The sequence below is a fragment of the Cricetulus griseus genome, chromosome X (genome assembly GCF_003668045.3).
Source record: "Cricetulus griseus strain 17A/GY chromosome X, alternate assembly CriGri-PICRH-1.0, whole genome shotgun sequence".
Taxonomy (NCBI): Eukaryota; Metazoa; Chordata; class Mammalia; order Rodentia; family Cricetidae; genus Cricetulus; species Cricetulus griseus.
In genome coordinates, this window is record NC_048604.1 from 26,342,448 (window position 1) to 26,363,850 (window position 21,403).

A 21,403-nucleotide genomic window follows, 5' to 3' on the forward strand; every position below is an offset into this window, starting at 1 on the left:
CAAGGAATAATTATAAATAATTAATTTGTGTAGGTTTGCCAGGTGAACCCAAGGAAAGCCTAATTGAACAGATGGGTCCTCTTTCCCTTAACTGGAAGGCTATTATGATTTGACTTTGTCAGGTGAAAAACAGAAAGTGAGCTCCTGAGATGAATTCTAGGGAAGAGACTTTCAGAGTTCTTGCAAAGATCTGGGAGTCCTGTGTGATGTTAATTACCCTGATGTTGTCAGAGAGAGTTGGCAGCCTCAAGGAGAACTGAGATCTAACCCCCTTAGGCTTTCTGGGCTGTGAAATGCTCTCATAAGCAAGTAGGTTACCTGGGAGGATGAACAGAGATAGGCTAATAACATCCATATGGTTGGGTACTTTGGGCAGATGGCCTGCATGCCACCTTGAAAGCACCTGAAGTTTCTAGGTGGTCTTCAAGGACAGCTCTAAATCGTGCATGTTGAAGTTGTCGAATCTGTGGGCCCCAAAGGAATGGCTAATGGTGGATTACCTAGCAGATGAATTCAGTTGTAATTTATAATTAGAAGTAGAAGTGGGACCAGGAGGACGGGGAGAGGATGCAAATGAGCACCCCCAATCTCACAAGACTAAGAAGAAAAACTACATCTCTTCCACTGAGAAAGCAGTGGAAGATTTCTTATTTTATTTTTCAGAAACACCCTTCAGATCTGTACAGACCCTTTTCTGGAGTGACTTTATTTTAATTGCCCTATTTCTGGGGACTTCTTCTAATATATCCTGGGATTTATAGAACCTTTCATAGTTTTAAAGCATGTTTGGTGATATTATCTTGTCACCTACCCAATGAGGAAAGTAGAGCGGGGATTGTATTATTGACAAATTTGAAAGTTGAGGAGCAATATCCCCTTTTCAAGGAAAATTAGGAAAGTCATTGTTGAGTATAGAACTAAAACAAATTTCATTCTGTTCTTCCTTTCTGTTTTATCCACCATGCATGATGTAAGTCATAGCATGTCAGAAAGTGTAACAAATCATGTAAAGGTGGGAATTTACTGGGCTTACAACATTCCTTTGAGTTTTATAAATGTCTTCCCTTTCTTTGCCTCCTTCTTTGGATCAGTTTGGAGATGCCAGAGCATGGAAAAACAATCTTCTTTAAGGTTTTCCCTTTTCACATTTAGTTTTGACACAGTCTTATATACAGTCTTGCCTCAAATTTGTGGCTTTTCTACCTCAGCCTCCCAAGTGCTGGTATTATAGGCATGTGCCACTACAGCAGGCCAAGATTCTTCTGCTAAAAGGCAGTGAAAACAAAGATCAACCAGGACATGGTACAGATGCATGGGCAGGTGCTCAGTAAAGGCTGATTCATGAACATACATCAGAACTTAATGAGGACTAAGAATATTAGGGTTCGTGTTCCAGCTGTTGTTCATTAGCCGAGTGTCATTCAGCAAGTCACAATGCCATCATGCCTCAGCTGTCTTCTCTATGTTATAGATAAAATACCTCCTGTTTTAATTACATTGTAGGGCTCTTATATGGATGGAACATGGTAACATCCAATTGTGTTTTGGACGTTGATAGACCACTTAGAAGTTGATAGATGATTATGAGTTCCTGGAGGATAAAAGTCTTTTATTCTATGGAGAAGCAGTAACCCTGCTTCTAGTTACTGTGGAGCATATGCATAGGTTACCTTATCTTGGGGAGCTGGGAAAATAAATAGTGATGAACAGCTTCACTGGAGGGATGATCATCTACTTGATGGTGGAAAAGCCTGTCTGGATATTTTCAGGTGATCCGACAAAAATATGGATTTTAATTTTGCCTACATAGATGTATAGCTCCTTGGTGCTTAGCATGAAGCTTGGATCAAAGAAAATCTCAAAAGGAGAATTACTAAAAGAATGATGAATAAATAATATAATCTATATTATTATTAGCTTTTCTTCTATAACACATTTTCCTCTGTCTCTCAAAGACAAGATACAGATATGGCTTGAGTTGTGTGCTTAAGTTGTTAGGTCAATACTTCTTTGGAGGTTGTTCTTTCTATTCAGCCTCCTCCTTGCCTGCAAAGAAGCTCTTGGAGTGAATTATTTGTTTGCTAAGTGATGGGGAAAGCCAACAGATATCTCAATGTATTTGTCTCTTCTCTGAGGCCTCAGCATCCTTACTTTGTGGCTGTCACTCCATTTCCAGCCTTGACCTATAAGGTCAATCTATGGCATTTGCTATCTAATGTAGCATATGACAGAAAAGACACTTTATGGGTAAGACATCAAAACAGCCACATAAAATTGAAAGACTGCTTTTGTTTTCTAAAACTACAATGTAGTATGTATAACTATGTCTCCAACCTGACATCATTTAGTGTCAACTCATCTCTTTCTGGTTTTGTTATGTGTTCTCTTGTATATGGCTTGACTTGACTGTATTCTCAAACCTTAACCACACAATTTTTTGAGACAATGTCTCATTCTGTAGCCCAGGTTGACCTTTAGGTAGCTGTGTTGCTTAGAATGATCTTAAACGAGTTACTTTTTTGCCCTAGCCTCCTGAATGCTGGACTGTCAGGTATATGCTACCAAGCCCAGCTTGGTTTTCAGGCTAATGATATTTGGCTGAACCCACCGGGATATATTGTGTGGCACAACATCAATTGCATCATAGTATTAAGTGACAAAAGTTTTAACAAAAATATTTTTATAGTTTGGTGTGCTACTTAACATTAGGAAATGTAGAAGTCAGGAAGATTAATGGTACATTTTTCCAATCATCACAAAATGTCAACATACTTGGCACTGGTGCACTTGTGGAAGGAATTTTCTCTTTTATTCCTGCACTTGAAAAGTCATATCGTAGATAACCAACAGATACTGAAGAAATGTGTGATCCTCATAGCAGCATTATTTGTAATAGCCAGAATCTGGGAGCAACATAGATGCCCCTCAACTGAAGAATGGATACAGAAAATGTGGTACATTTACACAATGGAGTACTACTCAGCGGGGGGAAAAAAGGCAATGGAATCTTGAAATTCGCAGGCAAATGGATGGAACTAAAAGAAACCATTCTGAGCGAGGTAACCCAGTCACAAAAAGACAGGCACTGTATGTACTCACTTATATGTGGATTTTAGACATAGAGTAAAGGATTGCCAGCCTGCAGCCCAGGCTTCCGGAGAAGCTGGTAAACAAGGAGGACCCTAAGAGAGACATACATGGTCCCCTGGAGAAGGAGAAAGGGACAAGATCTCCTGAGCAAATTGGGAGCATGGGGGGAGGGGAGAGGGAGCTAGTAGAATGAGAAGGGGAGAAGAAAAGGGGTGAGGAGACATGATGGGACAGGAAGGTTGAGTTGGGGGAAGAACAGAAGAGAGCAAGGTAAGAGATAATATAATAGAGGGAGACATAAGTTCAAAGAGAAATCAGGCACTAGGGAAATGTCTGGAGAGTTACAAAGATGACACCAACTAACAATCTAAGCAACAGAGGAGAGGCTGCCTTAAATGCCCTCACCTGATAATGAGATTTTGTCTAATTCATATGCCATTGTATAGCCTTCATCCAGCAGCTGGTGGAAGTAGAAGCAGACACCCACAGCTCAACCTTGAACTGAACTGAAATCCAGTTGCAGAGAAGGAGGACTGATGAGCATAGGGATCCATAACAGGCTGGTGAAACCCACAGAAACAGCTGACCTGAACAAGGGAGAGCTCTTGGTGCCCAGACTGAAAGCTGGAATACCAGCATGGGACTGATCCAGACCCCCTGAATGTGGGTGTCAGTGAGAAGACCTTGGAAATCTATGGGGTTTCTTGTAGTGGATCAGTACTTATCCCTAGCATAGGGAGGGACTTTAGGAGCCCATCTCTCATGGAGGGACACTCCCTGAGCCTAGACACAAGGGGGTTGGCCTAGGCCCTACCCCAAAGAATATGACAGACTCTGAAGACACCCTATGGAAGGCCTCACCCTCCCAGGGGAGCAGAAAGGGTATGGGATAGGTAGGGTGTTAGTTGTGGGGGGGGAGGAGGGGAGGGAGAGGGAACTGGGAGTGACATGAAAAATAATTTTCTTTCCAATTAAAAAATAAAATAACTAAAAAAGGAAAAGAAATGACCATAATCCTTTAAAAAAAAAGAAATGTGTGATCCACGTAAAATTGTGCTTGTACATTATTTTGTTGGGCTTGCAATGAGTTCAATTCAAAACAAAGAAGGTGACCTCAATGGTTTCCTAATAATGGTCAGATATTTTGTTTATCCTTGGGCACAAAGGAAACTCCCCACTCATTGTACTCTTCTCCTTTTATATTTCCTGTGTGTGTGTGTGTGTGTGTGTGTGTGTGTGTGTGTGTGTGTGTGTGTGTGTGTGTGTGCAAGCATGCACGTTCAATGTGTACATTTCAAGCACATGAATATGTGTGTGTAGGCCAGAGGTTGGCACTGAATGTCTTCTTCAGTTGCTCCCCAGTGAACTTTTTGGAGACAAGTCATTCATTGAACTTGGAGCTCAATAATTGTCTACAATGACTGGATAGGGAATTCCTAGATGTGTCTGTCTGTCTCTACCCCTGCAGTGGTGGCAGTGGTGGGATTACTGGTGCATACTACAGCATTGGGCTTTTTTTTTTTTATGTGGGTGCTGGAAAATGAACTCAGGTCCTCATGCTTGCACACCAAGCACTTCACTTATTGAGCCGTCTCCCCCGCTCCTACACTCACTTTCTTTGTTTTTAATGGCTTTTTTATTTTTTAAACAACCTTTTTTTATTTTATGTACCAATCCAAGTTCCTCCTCTCTTCCCTCCTCCTGCTTCCCTCCGCTTTCCCCCCACCCTACTCCCCATTCACTCCTCAGGGAGCGTGAGGCATCCCATGGGGAGTCAACAAAGTCTGTCACATCATTTAGGGCAGGACTTGGGCCTGCACCCATGCATCAAGGCTGAGCAAGGTATCCCGCCATAGGGAATGGGCTCTAAAAAGCCAGTTCATGCGCTAGGGATAAATCCTGCCTCCACTACCAGTGGCCCCATAGACTGCCCAAGCCACACAACTGTCACCCGCCTTCAGAGGGCCCAGTTCTGCCCTATGTAGATTCCCCAGTTGTCAGTCTGGAGCCCGTGAGCTCCTACTAGCTCAGGTCAGCTGTTTCTGTTGGTTTCCCCATCGTGGTATACTCACTTTCTTAAGCATTCCACTTAAAATCTCTCCTTTTAGCCCAGAATCAGTATTAATGGCAATGTTTCCAAGCATTTGAGAAGGTATTTTAAGGAGGTCTGAAGGCAGAGATGATTTTAGAGTTGCTTTTTCCTCGCAATACTACTTCCTAATACAAATCTGTATCAGGTTAAATTTCCAGAAACCAGTGGAGAATGATTGTTTTGGTGTAGCTTTTCAAACCATAGTGGCATTTTTCTGGCCTGTGACAATAAAGCTGTCAGCTTGGTTTTTAGCATGTGTGCCTCCACCTTCGGTTGGGAGCTGCTGTCTAAGAAAATCAATTTTCAAGTCCAGAGAGCTGCTGGTAATATTCCAGATGTCTCTTCCACCTGCATGCATTTTGCTCAGTTCCTTCCTGCCTTTCCTGATGGGGCAGGCCCCACAGTTTCAGTGACTTTATATAAGTGTAAAATGACAGCTAGAGAAAGCTTAGAAAATGAAACAAACAAAGGGATCACTTAAAATCGCCATCATTTTAATGACAGCCTTACCTAGGATGAGTAAAAAAAAAAAGTCTACAGGGCAATTAGAAGTGAATTTGATTTTATTTCTTTCTTTCTCATGCTGGAAGATCTAGAGGGCTGGCCCTAGGCTGTTTTTTGTTATTACTAGGTGGTCTCTGCGGTTTTAGTATGGTGTAAAAGGGAAAGAAATGAGCTCATGTTATGTGTTTTAATGCTTCATATGGTCTTGTTTTGTTGTCTAAAATCCAGAAGGCATGCTCTCCAGTTTTTTTTAATGTTTGGGCTGTTCCTAAAATTTTCTTTGAGGTAACTAGGAGCTGAAGGTGAGGGGCTATGACTATTGCCATCAAGATCTTGTTCTCGAAGGTTGGCTATTGTGCTCCATTGAGAGCAGGTGGGATGTTCTGCACTGGAGGGTGGGGTAGAGAGTGTAGTGAGGAGAAATGGCTTGGAGATGAGTAGGCTGGGTTCATGTACTGTACCCAGTATTCTCTTTGGTAAATTCTCCGAACATTTCAGTATAAACTTGGCCTCACTCGTATAACACCAACCTTTTTGTGCTTTTCTGTCCCACCCTACGAATCCTGATGCTGTCACTAGTGACCACTAGTGACCATTGGGGGGAAAAGAAAAAGTGTCATTCAGGAGATCAGAAATGATTTACACTTTGCTACATCTGCCTGCTTCGAATCAGATTTTCAAAACAGCTTCATTTCCCTGGGAATTACTCATTGGTTGCAAAGGTCACAGGAGTTTGTGAACCTAAGAATCCAGAAAGCAATTAGAATGGGACAGTAGCTTTGTTCAGCACTGAATGTTGATTCAAATCGGCTACAGTAATGTGATCCTCTTTAATGAAACCATCATCTCATGGATCAGTAGATACAGGCTCAAAGTACATGGAGGATGAGGCCTGGGCACACTGATTATATGGCCACAATTTCCAGCCTGCCTGCTAACAAATCTTCTCAACAATGCTCTTTTGCCTACAGTATGGATGAATGGATTTTGAAAGCTTAATGGGAATTGATGTCATGTATTGATTACCATTTAACACATATCTCCCTAACCTTTTATCCTTGTCAAAGGAAAAATGTTTTCTTGTAGAACAAGTACTTCTTATCAGAGGGTCCAAGTTTGGCTTTTGATATCCTAAATGGTCAATTAATTCATATAGCAACTAGCTATCTATTGGGATGGTGAACATAAGCTCTGTTGAAGGTTGATACCAAACCAAATTTCCATGGAGCTGATTATGTGTTTCGTACTCAACAGATGGAAATCCCTGGCTTCCAGCCCTGACACATGTGAGTGATTTCATGGAGGTAAGGGACTGTTTCTAAAAAAGCTCCTGGGACTTCCATAAAAGGGAGAGTCAAGGCCAGATCAGTTTCAAAGGGTCTTAGCATCATTTTGATGCTTCTTCATTAGTTGGGCATAATGATCTACTTTGTCAACAGGTGGTAAAAGAGAGACGTGGGTCTCCTGAGGCACTGAGAATTCTTGTAAGGGTTCCAGAACTATCCTCCTATCCTTCAGGGAGCAAAAGCAGGTTTTAGTTAATTGCTATAATGTTAACCACCACCCCCCAGTTTTCCATGAAATCATATGACAATGCACATAGAAATATATTGCTTACTGATTTATTAAAACAAATCAGCTTTATTCTAAACCTGTGAGGAAAAGCTAGTAATTACACCTGCCATACAGTAAGTCATTTATTGGTTGGAGATAGTGACAAATGTTTTCCTGTCTATACTAAAGTGGCATTTGGATCATGGTTACAACCACTTACAGTGGTTTAGTAGAGGACAGGGGCAGTATTGACTCATTTTCTAATTTAAACCAAGCCCCTTTTTCTTTCTGGTGCAACTAAAACTTCGAGATCTTAACAATGGCAGTGCATGTTACATAGCTTTGCTATCTTTCGCTCATGAATAACTTGCTCTTTCCTCAATAAGAAGTGGCCTTCAGGGTGCAGAGGAAATAAATCTATTCAAGAAATGAAAACAATTATAAAGTGCCCTGAAAACAGCATTATCATCATGTATATACTTGAAACACCTATAATGCATTTCAACAGAAATCCAAGTCTAAAATAGAATATATAATTTCTCCTAGTCTATCACTTGTCAGAACCATACAGTTAATTATCTAACTTGTGTGAACCACTGAGACAAAAAAACCACTGCTTTTATAAAAGCTAGAAAGAAGAGGTATTATTTAGTTCAAAACCCTAATTACTTAAGTAAGAGGACAAAAGACTACAGAAGTTAAGTGACTTGCCCAAGGACAAATACTCACTTCATAACAGGGTTGAGATTCAAACCTAGGAGTTCAAATTCAGTGCTCTTAACATGTCACCTGCTAGTTCTCCCATGAGTCTTAGTTCTAATGGACAATGGATCTGGTTAAAACCAAGCAGAGCAGTATTTAAGACACTGTCCTTTGATAAAATTTCCCCTTTCCTACAAGCCTCACTTAAAAGCACTGCAGAATTGTCTTTGTGAAACTAAAATGAAAACCAGCAGGCTGAATTAACGGCAAAGTACTTACTCTGAAAAATTCTTTTGTTGAACCAGAGTCCAGGGTCCCATATGCAATTTCAGTCTGCTTGGCTAAATCTTCAGCACTCTCAATGGGGGACACCATCCTCTCTACAGTCAGGAAAGCAGCAAGGTTTGCAGTGTAGGAAGAAATTATGATCAGGGTGAAGAACCACCAAACTCCTCCAACAATGCGCCCAGAAAGTGACCTATAAAACAAAACAGAAACAAGTCCAGACCCAGAGGGCCCGGATCTCAATTTTAAAAAGTCATTGTCTTTATGTATAGAAAGAAGAGTGATTTTATTATAGGCAATGGAGGAGGGAAGTTGATGACACATGCAATCAAAACATCAGATAAAAGTCACATGTTGACAATACCATGTCATGATGGCATATGATGATGATGACATGTGCAAAAACTCTTTGGGCCTCTCCAAGTTTTCTCTAGTTTGGATCTCCAATGTCTCCGCAAACAGTCATATGCTGAAAGTTTGGCTGTTCATCTGTCTGTTGTGCTATCAGATCTTTTAAGAGGTGGGACTTAGCTGGAGAAAGTTAGGTCACAGGATATGGTGCCCTTGAATGGAATGATAAGATCTAGTCCTTCTCTTCTCTCTTGATTCTTGGCCACCAGGAAGCGAACAGGTCTCACCAGCCACATGCTCCTGTCATAATGTATTGCCTCACCAGATGCTCAAAGCAAAGGGGCCAAGTACTTATGGGCTAAAAATCCTGAGATCATGAGCCAAAGTAAAGGTTTCCTCCTTGCAGTTGGTATTTTGTCTCAGTGATTCAAAACTAGCACAGATTTAAAATACAACTTTTTAATCACATAAAATACCACTTCTCATTTATAATTTTACATGCTGCTTTTGCTTTCTATGAACTTTTCTGGGTACACATATAAAAGAATAAATACTGTGGTCTAACCAAGATCAGTGAAATCAAAGCTTGGGTGGTGATACCTAGATAGCCTGACTTCCGATATGGCACAAGTGATTATACTTGTAGTCAATTTAGGATCAAGTGACATCAAGTAATATGCAAAACGCAGGATCCCAAATCTTTTCACATTTGAACAGCAATGGGAGATACTGGCAAATGAGCACTGTTAGTTTGAGTTCCATACATTAATGTTGACACAACTGTTTTGTAGAGTTGGTCACCCATGAGCTATGGTACCAAATGGTAATGTTTCTTCTCATCTTCACATAAATGGTTAATGAGGATCAGGAGATCAAAACACTTCCTCTTCACACATGGAATCTTAGCCACTGGGGACTGGCCTAACTGAGGAAACTCCCTCCATCGTACGGTTTGAGAGGCATTAAAGGGCTGCTTTCCTCTTCTGAAATCCTAAGACAAACAAACCCATCCTCTCATCCTATCTCACTGTTGAAACTACCCTCTAAGTCAGCTGTTCTCAACCTTTCACAGGGGTTGCATATCAGATATTTACCTTACAATTCACCACAGTAGTAAAATTACAGTTATAAAGTAACAACGAAACTAATTTTATGGTTGGGGTCACCACAGCATGACAAACTATATTAAAAGGTCGCAGCATTAGGAAGGTTGGACCCATGGCTCCACGTGGTCTTCAGTGCTCTTAATGGTATTCAGTTAGTATGGAAAAGGTGGGTAAGTTTTAATAAAATGAACTTTTTTCTTTATGTTTTCATCTCATTATTAGGGAATGTAGCTAAATATGGATGAATTCTGAAAGGAAAATTCTGTCAACATTACTGTTCATTTGGCATTATGAGAGGGTTGCCAAAATGTAGATTCGGGGTATTTGCATGCCCAAGAATATGTGATTCCTAGGTATCATAGGTGATTCTGTTGCAAGTGATGAACAGACCAAACTGAGAAATGAACAAGCATTGTTCTTTACCAGTGATTCTCAACTTTGCCTGTGTCTAAGAGCATCTGCTTGGGTCAAAACAAAACAACACAACAACAACAAAATAAAACCCACCAAAGACATCAAAACAAAATGAAAACCTTGCCTATAGTTTTATCTAGACTAGTTAGATCCGAATTCTTGGTGTTGGGCATGTTTTTTTTTTTTTATAAAAGCTTAATGGTATAATCAGAGATATTATGTCCCTCCATCACAAGTGATGCTCATGGAGAGGGACTGTGGGGAGTCAGAGGGCAACAGATGCTCAATGATGGGCAATGGCTTGTGATTAGGAGTCTTCCCTTCTTTTGCAGTATTGTTGGAGGCTGGTGTGGTCTATAGAAATTAAAATCTGCTCGGCAGGTTTTATAAAATACTGCCACATCATCCTTAGCACAGTTCTAGTGTGGAGCAAAGCTCCATCCTGCTTAGGCTATGTTCTTCCACGCCTAGAAAAGCTCACAGAAAGAGCTCCCACTCTGCTAGAAAGTAAAGAATAAGCGTAGGAGCCTGGAACATCTCCAGGCTCTGTGGGAAGAGGGCAGTTCTGGGCTGAGAACTGACAAATCAAGTTCTTCTCTGCATGCATTATGATTTTACCACTCTGCAGCAAGTTCAAATTCCCATGTCCCAAGATAACCCCTTGTTCTTCTTAGAATGTGGAAAAATCAGCTGTTTATGGGAATAAATCTGATACTTCTGGCAAGTGTTTTGATAAATAGTAGTACTATTTACTGGTTAATTATAAAATATCTATTTGATTATCTTCTAAGTCTGCAGTTTCTGTTGGTCTCTGGATGCCTAAAACACAGTCAAATACAATCACTTTAGCTCTTTAAATGTGAAAATCTGCTTTGCAACAGATTTTTTTCTAGCTAATAGTTACATCTTTACAGTTGCATCTGGAAACACTTTTCTTTTAATCAGAAGAGATAAACACATCTGCGTGAGTCAGAAAAGAATGTGTCACCCTTCCCAATGCTAAAAGTATACAGAATGCTTCAATTAGGAATGTAGACATTTCATAAGTTTTCTTCATGTTTGCCATATTCAAATTTCTAAACATATAGACTTACCTGACTCTGAAAATTACTTTACTACACAGAATATTAATGCTTCAAAATGGCATCCATAGCCATAGGATAGTAAAAATGATAAAACAGGAGCTGCCATTTACTGAACACGTTCTTTGTGGCAAACTTTACCAACTTTTTATATCTTTCGTCTCTGTTGGTCAGGACTGTGTTAAAGATAAGCAAGCTAGGGCATTTCATAGATAAAGAAATTGGCACAGAGAAGTAAAACAGACAAGAATATGTCTGTCCTTTCATACTAGGAAAGAGATTCAAGGAGTGTTGGTGAGGATCAGCAGGTAAAGGTACCTGATAATTTGACTACCATCCCTGGGACCCACATGGTGGAAGAAGGATAGAATTGACTCCTGCAAGTTATCCTCTGACCTTCACATGCATACTATTGAACACACACACACACACACACACACACACACACACACACACACACACACACTCCTACTCACCCATAAAATAAAAATAAATGAATAAACGCAAACAGATTTTAAAATTTTAAGAAGAGAAATATCCAGATATTTTGTAGTATAAAATAGCCAAGATTTGGATAAGAAAATTCAGACTGGTGTGAAAATTACAGATTTTTAAATCAATACTAAGAAATATAGTTACAGTAAAACCAAACATGTTTGTATATTATTATTTGTTGTTCATTGGGACTGCACCTGTAAAAGTCATCTTGATGTGGAATGATGGGTTTTGCTGAGACCAGGGAGAAGCCTGAGTTTGGAGTCATTCCAGACTTGGAGTTTGCTATGGAAAGAGGTATAACATGCTGTGAATACTAATGGCAGTTTATGCATTGCCTGCTTGAAATGTGGAGGAAACTACAGTAATTTATGGAAATTACATTGTGCCATTTTATTGAGGCTAATGGACTGTGGCTATGTCTGTCTGATTTTAAATCAGGGCTGCACATCATAATCTGGTTATTTTGGCCACCTTAATACTGACTCACATCATTGTGTGGTTGATCACAATGACTCAGCTGAGATTGGTTGTTGACATGACTGAAAAATAACCCTACATGCAAAATGGTCATTTTATGCCTTCTTGTCTACTGGTTATTGACTTTTGCAATTATGTGGTTAATCCATGGCATACAGTCAGCTCTCTGCATCCTTCTGATCCACCTCTACATATTCAACCTGCTGCAGATTGAAAGTATTTGGGAAAACGTTATCTTTATGAAATACAGACAGTCATTTCTCCTTAGGCGTCCCCAAATAATAGTTAAACAACTCTTCTCTTAGCATTTACATTGCTTTAGGTATTATGGCCCGTCTAGAAGTGATTGAATGTACATATATTATATGCAAACATGCTGTGCCATTCGATACAAGGGACTTGAGCATTTGCAGGGTTTGGTATCTGACAGGGGTCCTGGAACTAATCCATCAAGTTGCAAGGCATGCTGGTAAGGATGGGCATGGCAAATTTGAGAGGATATCTCATAGAGATGATAAAAATAGCCTTCCAGACCTAAACAAATAGCTTCCATGTAATCATTATAGAATGCAAAAGATTGTGTTGGATAATGTCTCCTCAAGACAGTAGTAGAGTTGACAAAGGATTTGGTGGGATTTAAATCATCCTCTTCCATTTTCCTGGCGTGCTTGCTTAAATCTTTGTACTGAGGAAAGACGTAGTGGAGCCCACAGGGAAGAAGCTCCAGAAGCATTTTTGCATTTCCCTTTTTTCTCATTAGTGAAACCACGGCTGCTTAAGCCCACATTTTACATGGAGGCTATAGAAAAAGTGACTGATGGGTCAACGCCATCACATTTTATAAAGGATCTATTAAAATACGACAAGACGTTCGAGTTGAATTCGAAAGACCCATCATTTCCAAGTACCTTTCTTTCCATTAATGCAGCTGCAAAATGCTTACCATTCAAATCAAGTAGTTTTGTTGCACAAGACAGATTTCAAGGTTAGCATAATGAAATGGCTATAAAAGGCTGCACACTTATGTTTTTAAAAGCAGAGAATAGTGTGTATGTCATACCTTTCACAAAAGGGTCAGAAGAGGTTTGAAGTTAATGAAAATAAATTAGTAATAAAAGAAAAAACACATGTAAAATATTGTCAAACACATCTATCAAACAATAGACAATGTTCTTCTTAACTGTAATAATAAGAAACTGGAATCCCTACCTTAATAATAAAAATGTATTTTATGACATCTGAAATGACAATAAAAGTGAGCTATGGACCATAACCTTCATCCTGTAAGTAAATTTTGGAATCTGTACTATCCTAGCTTTATGAGACGATAAGGGAAGCTAAAACATTTACCTTCATCTAAATCTTTATCATTCCTCTCTTCTCTTTCGAAAGTATTCCTCTCTTCTCATTCCTCATTTCCATTCTCCATTCAATATAAGGACTGTCATAGACTCTTAAAAATCTGCAGACCCAATCTTTGTTTCTTACAGCCTTCTCTGATGGAAATAAGTAACCACATCCCAAAGACTGAAAACTACGGCTTTCAGCCAAAGTCGTGAAATAATTGTCATAAAAATCCTGCCTTTGCGTTACTAATGTATCAACACATCATCACTGCTGTAAAGTGAATTTGCAGTAGGATGAAGGGAGCGGTGTACATCATGAAAGGAAAGGATATCACTTAAAATGCAGCTCATACCCCTCAAACCTTTTGTTATTCTACGCACCTTTCTTTTCAAGGAGGATCTATGTTTGTAGGACCCATGTCTAACTGTGACAGAGTCCCTGCCTACACTTTCAAAGGACTTGCTATCTTGAAAATTTAATAAAAAAATACCTTTGGCACAATCTGTACCCAGTGGTGAGGTCCAAGTTTGTCTATTCTTTGCCCTCCATTTTCCTTTTGGTACTTGTTCCTAAGCCTCACGTCTTCCACCTGGCTAGCCCTCAGCTGTCCCTGCAGCTTCACAGAAAGTCAGCAGGGGGAGCATTTGTCTGGACTTGGACTCTAGACGACACAAGTGGCTCTATCAAAGTTTCACAAAGGAAACAAATTTCAGATTTTAAAAAGTCGTAGCCTCTTGTCAGTGTGAGCGATGCATTATGGGATACTATGCTCAAAACGCTGTCAAGAAATGGAACCCTTAAAAGCTCTCAATGGGATCAAGAAGGAATGTTGCTGCTTGACTCTCAGGAGCACTTTGCTATCCACCAGCACTTAGTTGGATTCCTCCATAGTTTTAGGAACTCTGACCAAATGCAATGGTAACTGGTATGTACGCTAAACTATGATGATTACAAGAATCCAATTTCATAGTAACAATAGATAACATTTATAGAGCTCCTAGGCCAGGAACTGCACTTTGCGTTTTATTGATAAGAGACTGAGGTTTAGCTAGGCTTAGTCAGTTGCCCCAGGTTACACAACTGCAGAGCAGCCTGGGAATGTGCTGAAGCTAACTTTAGCACCTCCTGCTTAACCACTCTGCTCTCTCCATCTGGCTACCCTCATGGGCTGGCCCCCAGTTGCACGTTCAGGATGGAGAGGGTTAAACTGAATGCATTCACACCTTCTCTGGACTTCAACCCTGATAAATCAGTTGATGTATGAATATAACCTTGGCTTATTACATCGATTACCTTCTGTAACGTTGACTCAGCCTACAGCTTCATGCAGAACAAAGTAATTCACTGGGAACAATTAGAGCAGTTAAAATATCAAGCCTAATATTGATGCAGAATTTCTAAGCTTCTGGGTAACTGTCAATAACTGGATTTGGTGACAATGGAATGATGCCAGCAGTTTTCCTCATAACACCTTATTGCTGATTTTGCAGCCTTATGCACTGTGCAAGCACGTGCCCAGCAGCCTTATGAATGTACACTGCCCACTCTCATTAACAATGAGTGCTGTATTTCTTTAGGGATAGAAATGGGAAAACAGTTCTGGTACCTTAGCATGAAGGGAGCCAGGAAGCCAATAGTGCTCCTTTAGATTGGCAGTGTGAAGTAGTTGTGGAAGCAATTGTACTGCCAGCTCCTAAAAATCTCCGGGAAGTTGTTTGTGTTCCCTTGTATCAGCCCTCTAGAAATGTCTGTCATCTATGATATGAACTAAGCAGCATACAGTAGAAAGAACAAGGGTCTGGGGGTTTGGAGCTAGGTTTGAGTTCTAGCTGTCATTGTCAGTGTGCCTAGGAAAATTATTTAATCCATGCCACTTTCTTCAACCTAAAAATAAGCACGTTGCTTACACTGTGGCAATGGTTTAAAGATGAAGATCCCGTTGAGACTGTAGATAATGTGTCCACACACAGTGGGTGTCCAGGCAAGGTTGTGCTTTCCTTAGGAAATGGCAGCATTTAGACTTCTGTTTCTCTGACATTTCCTCCTGTTCTAATACTTGTTAATTCTATTTTGAAATATAATCTCAAGGACAATTCCTTGAATTACTTCCGTTTTGATGAGAGTAGCAGTGTATAGTCTATGCTCACATTCTTGCTTTCTGGAGAGTTTTTACTCTGAGTGTGGTCACTAACCGAAGTGTCATGCTGTTGCTTACAAGAAAGGCAACCACACACCTCACACTGCAGCTGAACTATTGTCAGGCCTCTCTAAATCTGCTCATAGAGAAACATATTACAATAGGCTGAGCTGATACACAGTTGTTCACAAATATATAATTAATAGCGCTCTCGGGACAAGGAGAAACACATTTCTTTCTTACTGGTAATATGCTAAGAAGCATAAAATTTTAATAAAAGATTTCAAGAGATAAATTCTTTTGTAGGGCACAAAAGATAGCATCATAGGAGTGATCGCTCATAGGTTAGAAAACATAGAGCTCCTGGAGGTAATGACTTCTTACTAAAATGCACCATAAACGATAGTTGTTACACTAGACAAGTGTTCTATAGGCTTCATGCCCTTAGTGGGTTGAACCATGACCAGCTTTAAAAACAACTCAACAGGATAGAAAAATTTCATCATGCGTGGCATACTGTAAGGGTAATGTCTGGTATAATTTATGTATAGTGAGTCAAGATGGAAAATTATTTCTTACTGTGGGTCATGTTAAAAGACTTGGAAGTATTTGCTATATTTCAGGACTATAGAAAAGCCATAGCTTAAATTCTTCCACCAGAAATTAAAGCAAAAAACCAAACTGGTCCAACGTGTCATTTTCAGTATCAGCTTTAGTGCTTATTTAATGGAGAAATGTGCATAAATAGTTGGAAAAATGGCTTTTGCTGTGATCTGTTTGAGTATGCAGCATTGTAGGCAGCACTCCGGTGGGAATATCACAAATATAGTTTTGAAAATTGACTTACAGAAACCAAGAAAATCTCCAGCCTTAATGACTCTTCAGCATTGTCTCAACACAGATTAGCCGCCATGTTAGAAATCTTTCAATTATAGACTCATTCAGAGGCCATAGTCTCTTGAAGTGACTATTTCACAAAAACCAAAAAAGGAACTAGGAAATCAAATGAACTCCCTGATGATATCACAAAATGACACATTCTGAACACAAAGGGAACAGGAAATGAAATAATTTGAAGAACCCAACCAAGCAGATTGGGGGTGGCAATTTTTTAATATAAAAGGGGGAAAAGAGTAATTTGGATGCATAAGGCATGAAAGCTCCATGCAGGCAATTCTAAAAAGCTGCCAAAGATAGCTAAGTAAGGTCTCTACTACTAAGCTACATCCTGAACTACGCTCAATATTTTCAATAGCTTTGCTAGGTTTGCATCTAATACAGTTCACCAGTATAAGTATTAATATTTATGAGAATTGTATTTGTTCAATGATTTAAGTAAATTTAGAGTTCTGCAGCCATCATCACAATCTATTTTTGGAGCATTTTCATATCACCTCCATCAGCTCCCTCATGTCCATCTGTAGTTAATCCTGGCACAGTGGGGAAAAGAATGAGACAAGTAAGGTGTATGTTCCACAAGCAAATATAAGTCAGTGTCAAAATCTTATCCAGGCCAAAGCATTTTAGTGCTATATTTCTTAAAAACAACAAACATAAAAAACTTGTAATGAACAACATATAAGAAACTTAAATAAGTTGTTTCTGACTCTTGTAGTTGTTCGGCCAGACTCCAGTCCTGCCTTTGTTATCTTTTCTTTCTTCTCCCTTCAACTTCTGGCCATCACTAACTGTCTTTTTTATCTCCATAGATTTGCCTACCTGGGACAAGTGGAAGGATCTATTATGGGATATAGTTGAGTGGTATGTGGCATGTTTTGTTTACATGATTTCAATTTGGCATGTTTTCAAAGTTCATCTGAACTGTTAGTATGCAACAATAGTCTGTTCTTTTCATTGACTAGTGTTCCATTGAATGGATATGCCACAATTTCTTTATCCATTTACCAGTTGAACACTTGCTTTGTCTCTATCTTTTGTCTATTAAAATTAAAGCTACTATGGGCACTTCTACCTTTTACTTTAGGGGTACAAATAACAATAAATATGTTGTGTCACATTTTAACTCCATGACTAACTTTATAAGAAATGGCCAGACTATTTACAAATGTGGCCATATCACTAAGATTCCTACTGATTTTCTGCTGTTTTCTTGGAGAAATTCTATAGTTTCAGCTAAGAAACTTGAGTATATGCATAGTTCTAGGCAGTCTGAGCAAAACAAAGAGACAATATTAATAGGGGAAGGCAGGAAGATTTTAAAGAAACGTTCTATCTTCTCTCATGTTTTGTCTAGATTTAGTCTCTTGGCAAATGAGAAAAATGTTTCAGCTCAATTAATGAGGAAACCTTCACAGTAATACTATGTGCCAGTTAATTTTATCCAGTTTGTGTATCTATGAACATTGTAGCAAACCTTAGGCATTCAAAACATCAGCAGAGACACACTCACCTCCTCCACATAAGCAAACAAAATGGTTTGATGATAATTTGTCATTGGATGGAATGGTAAATGAAAGAACTCTGAAGTTGATGCAGGTGAATACCAGATAGACATGAGTGGAGTATGACCACAAAATACAAGCAGGATTCTGTATTACACACAAACAAACCTTGGAGAAATATCACATCCTTGCTGCATAAAAGCACCCAAGGAAAACCAAAGACTGTTAAATATTCCAAATTCATTCGGAGGATCAGGAGGGCTTTGTGGGTCACGAGGTTCTTCATTGTTGTCTTCCAAGTGCCATTCATAAGGGCTAAATCTGCTGACTAGGAAGAGAACTACACTGACTCCAATGTAAGCGAAGACAATGCACATCCAGATTTCATAAGCTAAAGGATCCAGGAATGAAAATACGCCTGGTTTTGATTTCTGAGGCTTCTTTATCATGATGGAGATACCCAGGCTCATAAATGGCTTTGAAAAATCAATGACTTCCTCCCGGACCAAAGTTATAGTGAGTGGAGCAACAGCTATATCAGCTCTCTGAAAAACAAAGACATGTAGCACTTTTACAGACAGCATTTCATTCATCATTTGACACTTAATACATGGTTTTGGTTGAAATATAATGTATTCAATCACTATAACCAGCCAATTTGTGAATGCTAAGATTAGGGAGGCAGGGCCATTCCATGGATTCTGAATTGCTTTAGTTTGATGGTAAAATAAGGAAAAAGTCCTGGTCTTGTGTCCTCCAAAGCATACTGGCTTAGGGAAACCAATTCCATTTTTCCTAATTTCATTTTTGCTACCTCACATCTCAATTTGTACTTCTTGATGACATATATCTAATTTAACTTTTCTTCTTTTAATATTCAATGTTCTTATATCTACCTCCCTTATTTGACTGGAATTTTTTGTATACTGTGCATGATATCCTTCATATTTTCTTTCTTTTCCCTTGTAGTATTCAGTATAAGTCTTGGTTACTGCCTTGTCTTTCAAAATGTATGTCATTTGAAGACAGGGACCCAGATTTTTGGTTTTGTATCTATTATTGCAGTAGATTCTATATTAAATCATAGATTCCTTAAATAGTTGTTGATTGTTGAACATAGCATATGAAAACATGCAATATTTCTGAATTGGAGATAGAAGGATAAAACAGCTATTAGAACATATATTAATTCATTAAGTAAGCTATCTTTTCTGGTGATAAATACAACATTCACACATGTCAGAATGATAAATAAATGTTAGCAGTGCACTGAATAATTAACACATGTAAAGGCATGTCACCTTTTTATATTGATCTCAGGAAAATAAGGCATTAGGATTTTCTGCACTTATTTTTCTACAATTGTTCCTTTAGAATGCCATTTGGTTTTAGTATAGAAACAGGCTTTAAAATGTACATGTGGGAAAATGTATATGACTAGGTGATGGCTTTAGTATGGCATATCAGATACGTAGTAAATTACCAAGTATGTTCAATTTTTCTATGATAAATATAGTTATGTTTCAATATCCCTCCCTGTGGGGAGAGAATGGAGGAAGAATTACAAAGTTTGAACTAGCGTATATTTACCAAAAAAATGATATTTGCTTTGGTGAATTGTATAGGCAACTCAAACCAGTTGAGAAGTGCTCCTTATTTAAGGGGAAATGCAGATGATGAACAGTTTGTTGAGGGCTCACTCTGTACGAGCCACTGTGGTAAGCACTTTATACATATTATTTTACTTCACTTTCCTAGAAACCTTGAGGTTGGTACAATTACCATTCTCTCTTCAAATGATGTATATTTTAACAGACAAGGCAGTAACTGAGGCTTATACTGAATACTACAATGGAAAGAGAGGCTGAGTTTAGACCTCTGGTACTAAACTTTCCATCCACTCTCTTAACCAGCATATGTTTTCAGCTGACACTAACCAGCCTATGGATACTACATACTACTTTGGTCTGCAATTAGTGAGTTTTTTGATGATGAAGCTCTTCTGGGCTATTCATGCTTCTATAAATGCCTCCTTCACCCACACTCGTGTGAGTAACCCCAATAAAATCTTTGCTGTGCCAAGATGGATGTTGGTGGAATTGTTGCTTTTGCCTGTCATTGGTGCTACACTGGGGATAAGTAGCCATTGGTTCACATCTTCCCAGGGAAAATCATACAATACCTCTTCAGTTGAAATCATAGGCAGTTCTATTTAACAAAAGACACCCCTTCCACCCCTTCCCCCATCATCCTAACTGTTTTGCACCTCTACCCACCACTTTGAATGATCTTGAAACTATGACTTCATTTATCTCTGAATTAAAACAGTACTTTTGCTTCAAGATCAAATCTTAGTCCCTCTAACTTATAGAAATTATATTTTGAACTGGAAATTTGGTTGCCAGACTCAAACACATCCTGTCAGACATCAACTGTTCATGTGTTATTACTGGCTTTTTATATTATATACTCTTTCCTTTGGCTCTCTGACACAACAGACTCTCCGTCTATCTCTGTGAATATTCTTTGCCTATTTTTCCTTCTTAGTTTTCATTCTTCCTTCCCCAAGGTATAGTTTGTCTTTGCAGAAGTGCCTGCTTTAGGAGGTAATCGCTGAAGGTTTGTGGAATAAGACAGATATTCAAGGTTCTGTCCTTTATTTTTCTTCTTTCAACATTATCTCTGTGGCTTCAACTCTTATATTGCAGTTAACTCCTTAACCTTTAGTTCCACATTGAAGATGAGATGAGAGCCAATGACAAATTTTACCCATTTTATCCTTTGGCTGAGGGCTACACCTGGTCATAGGAACAAAGGCTGCTGATAAGAATGGAATTGGCCAGAAAGCCAGTGCGGGGTTTTGCAAAGATAGCTTGAATCGGCTAGAGTTTTGTCATGCCAAGAGAATTCATACATAAAGGCACCTCCTCTCACTGCCAACAAGTTTCTGCCTCCTGCTTGGAGGATACAAATACACATCTAGTGTAAGTTCTCATTTGAATTTAATTACTTAATTTAACTAGCTTTTCTTTCTTTTTTAGTCTTGTAAGTCATGATTCTTCTAGGAGGATTTGCTATTTTTTTCTGTCTTCGAAGGTAGTAGTAAGAGGTTATTTGCTGCAGGAAAATCACTTTATTTGGACTGAATTTGAGGGAACGGGGCTCTTTTCAAGTAGGTACAGAATGGAAGGCTGAGGCAATTGATCCTCTTTAACTGTAAAGCCATACCCCATCCTGGATTTGGGAGAGTTTGGTGAGTTGAAAGGAGGGGGGGAAGGTGTAATTATATTATAGTCTCAAAAAGAAAGAAAAGAGATAACAGTTAAAATACAAAACCAAACCAAAACAAAAATACCCTTACC

The 21,403-nt window shown here is 39.1% G+C and overlaps 1 protein-coding gene across 2 annotated transcripts in view; it reads right to left on the minus strand.

Moving 5' to 3' along the window:
• Positions 1–21,403, minus strand: part of LOC100770349 (glutamate receptor 3) — a 268,038-nt gene that overhangs the window by 39,310 nt on the left and 207,325 nt on the right. For both annotated transcript variants that reach the window (XM_035450026.1, XM_035450028.1), the window contains exons 11-12: positions 18,210–18,586; positions 8,222–8,420 (exon numbers count right to left, since the gene is read on the minus strand). In XM_035450026.1, coding sequence (XP_035305917.1) covers positions 8,222–8,420; positions 18,210–18,586 — 576 coding nt within the window. The remainder of the gene's footprint in view (positions 1–8,221; positions 8,421–18,209; positions 18,587–21,403) is intronic.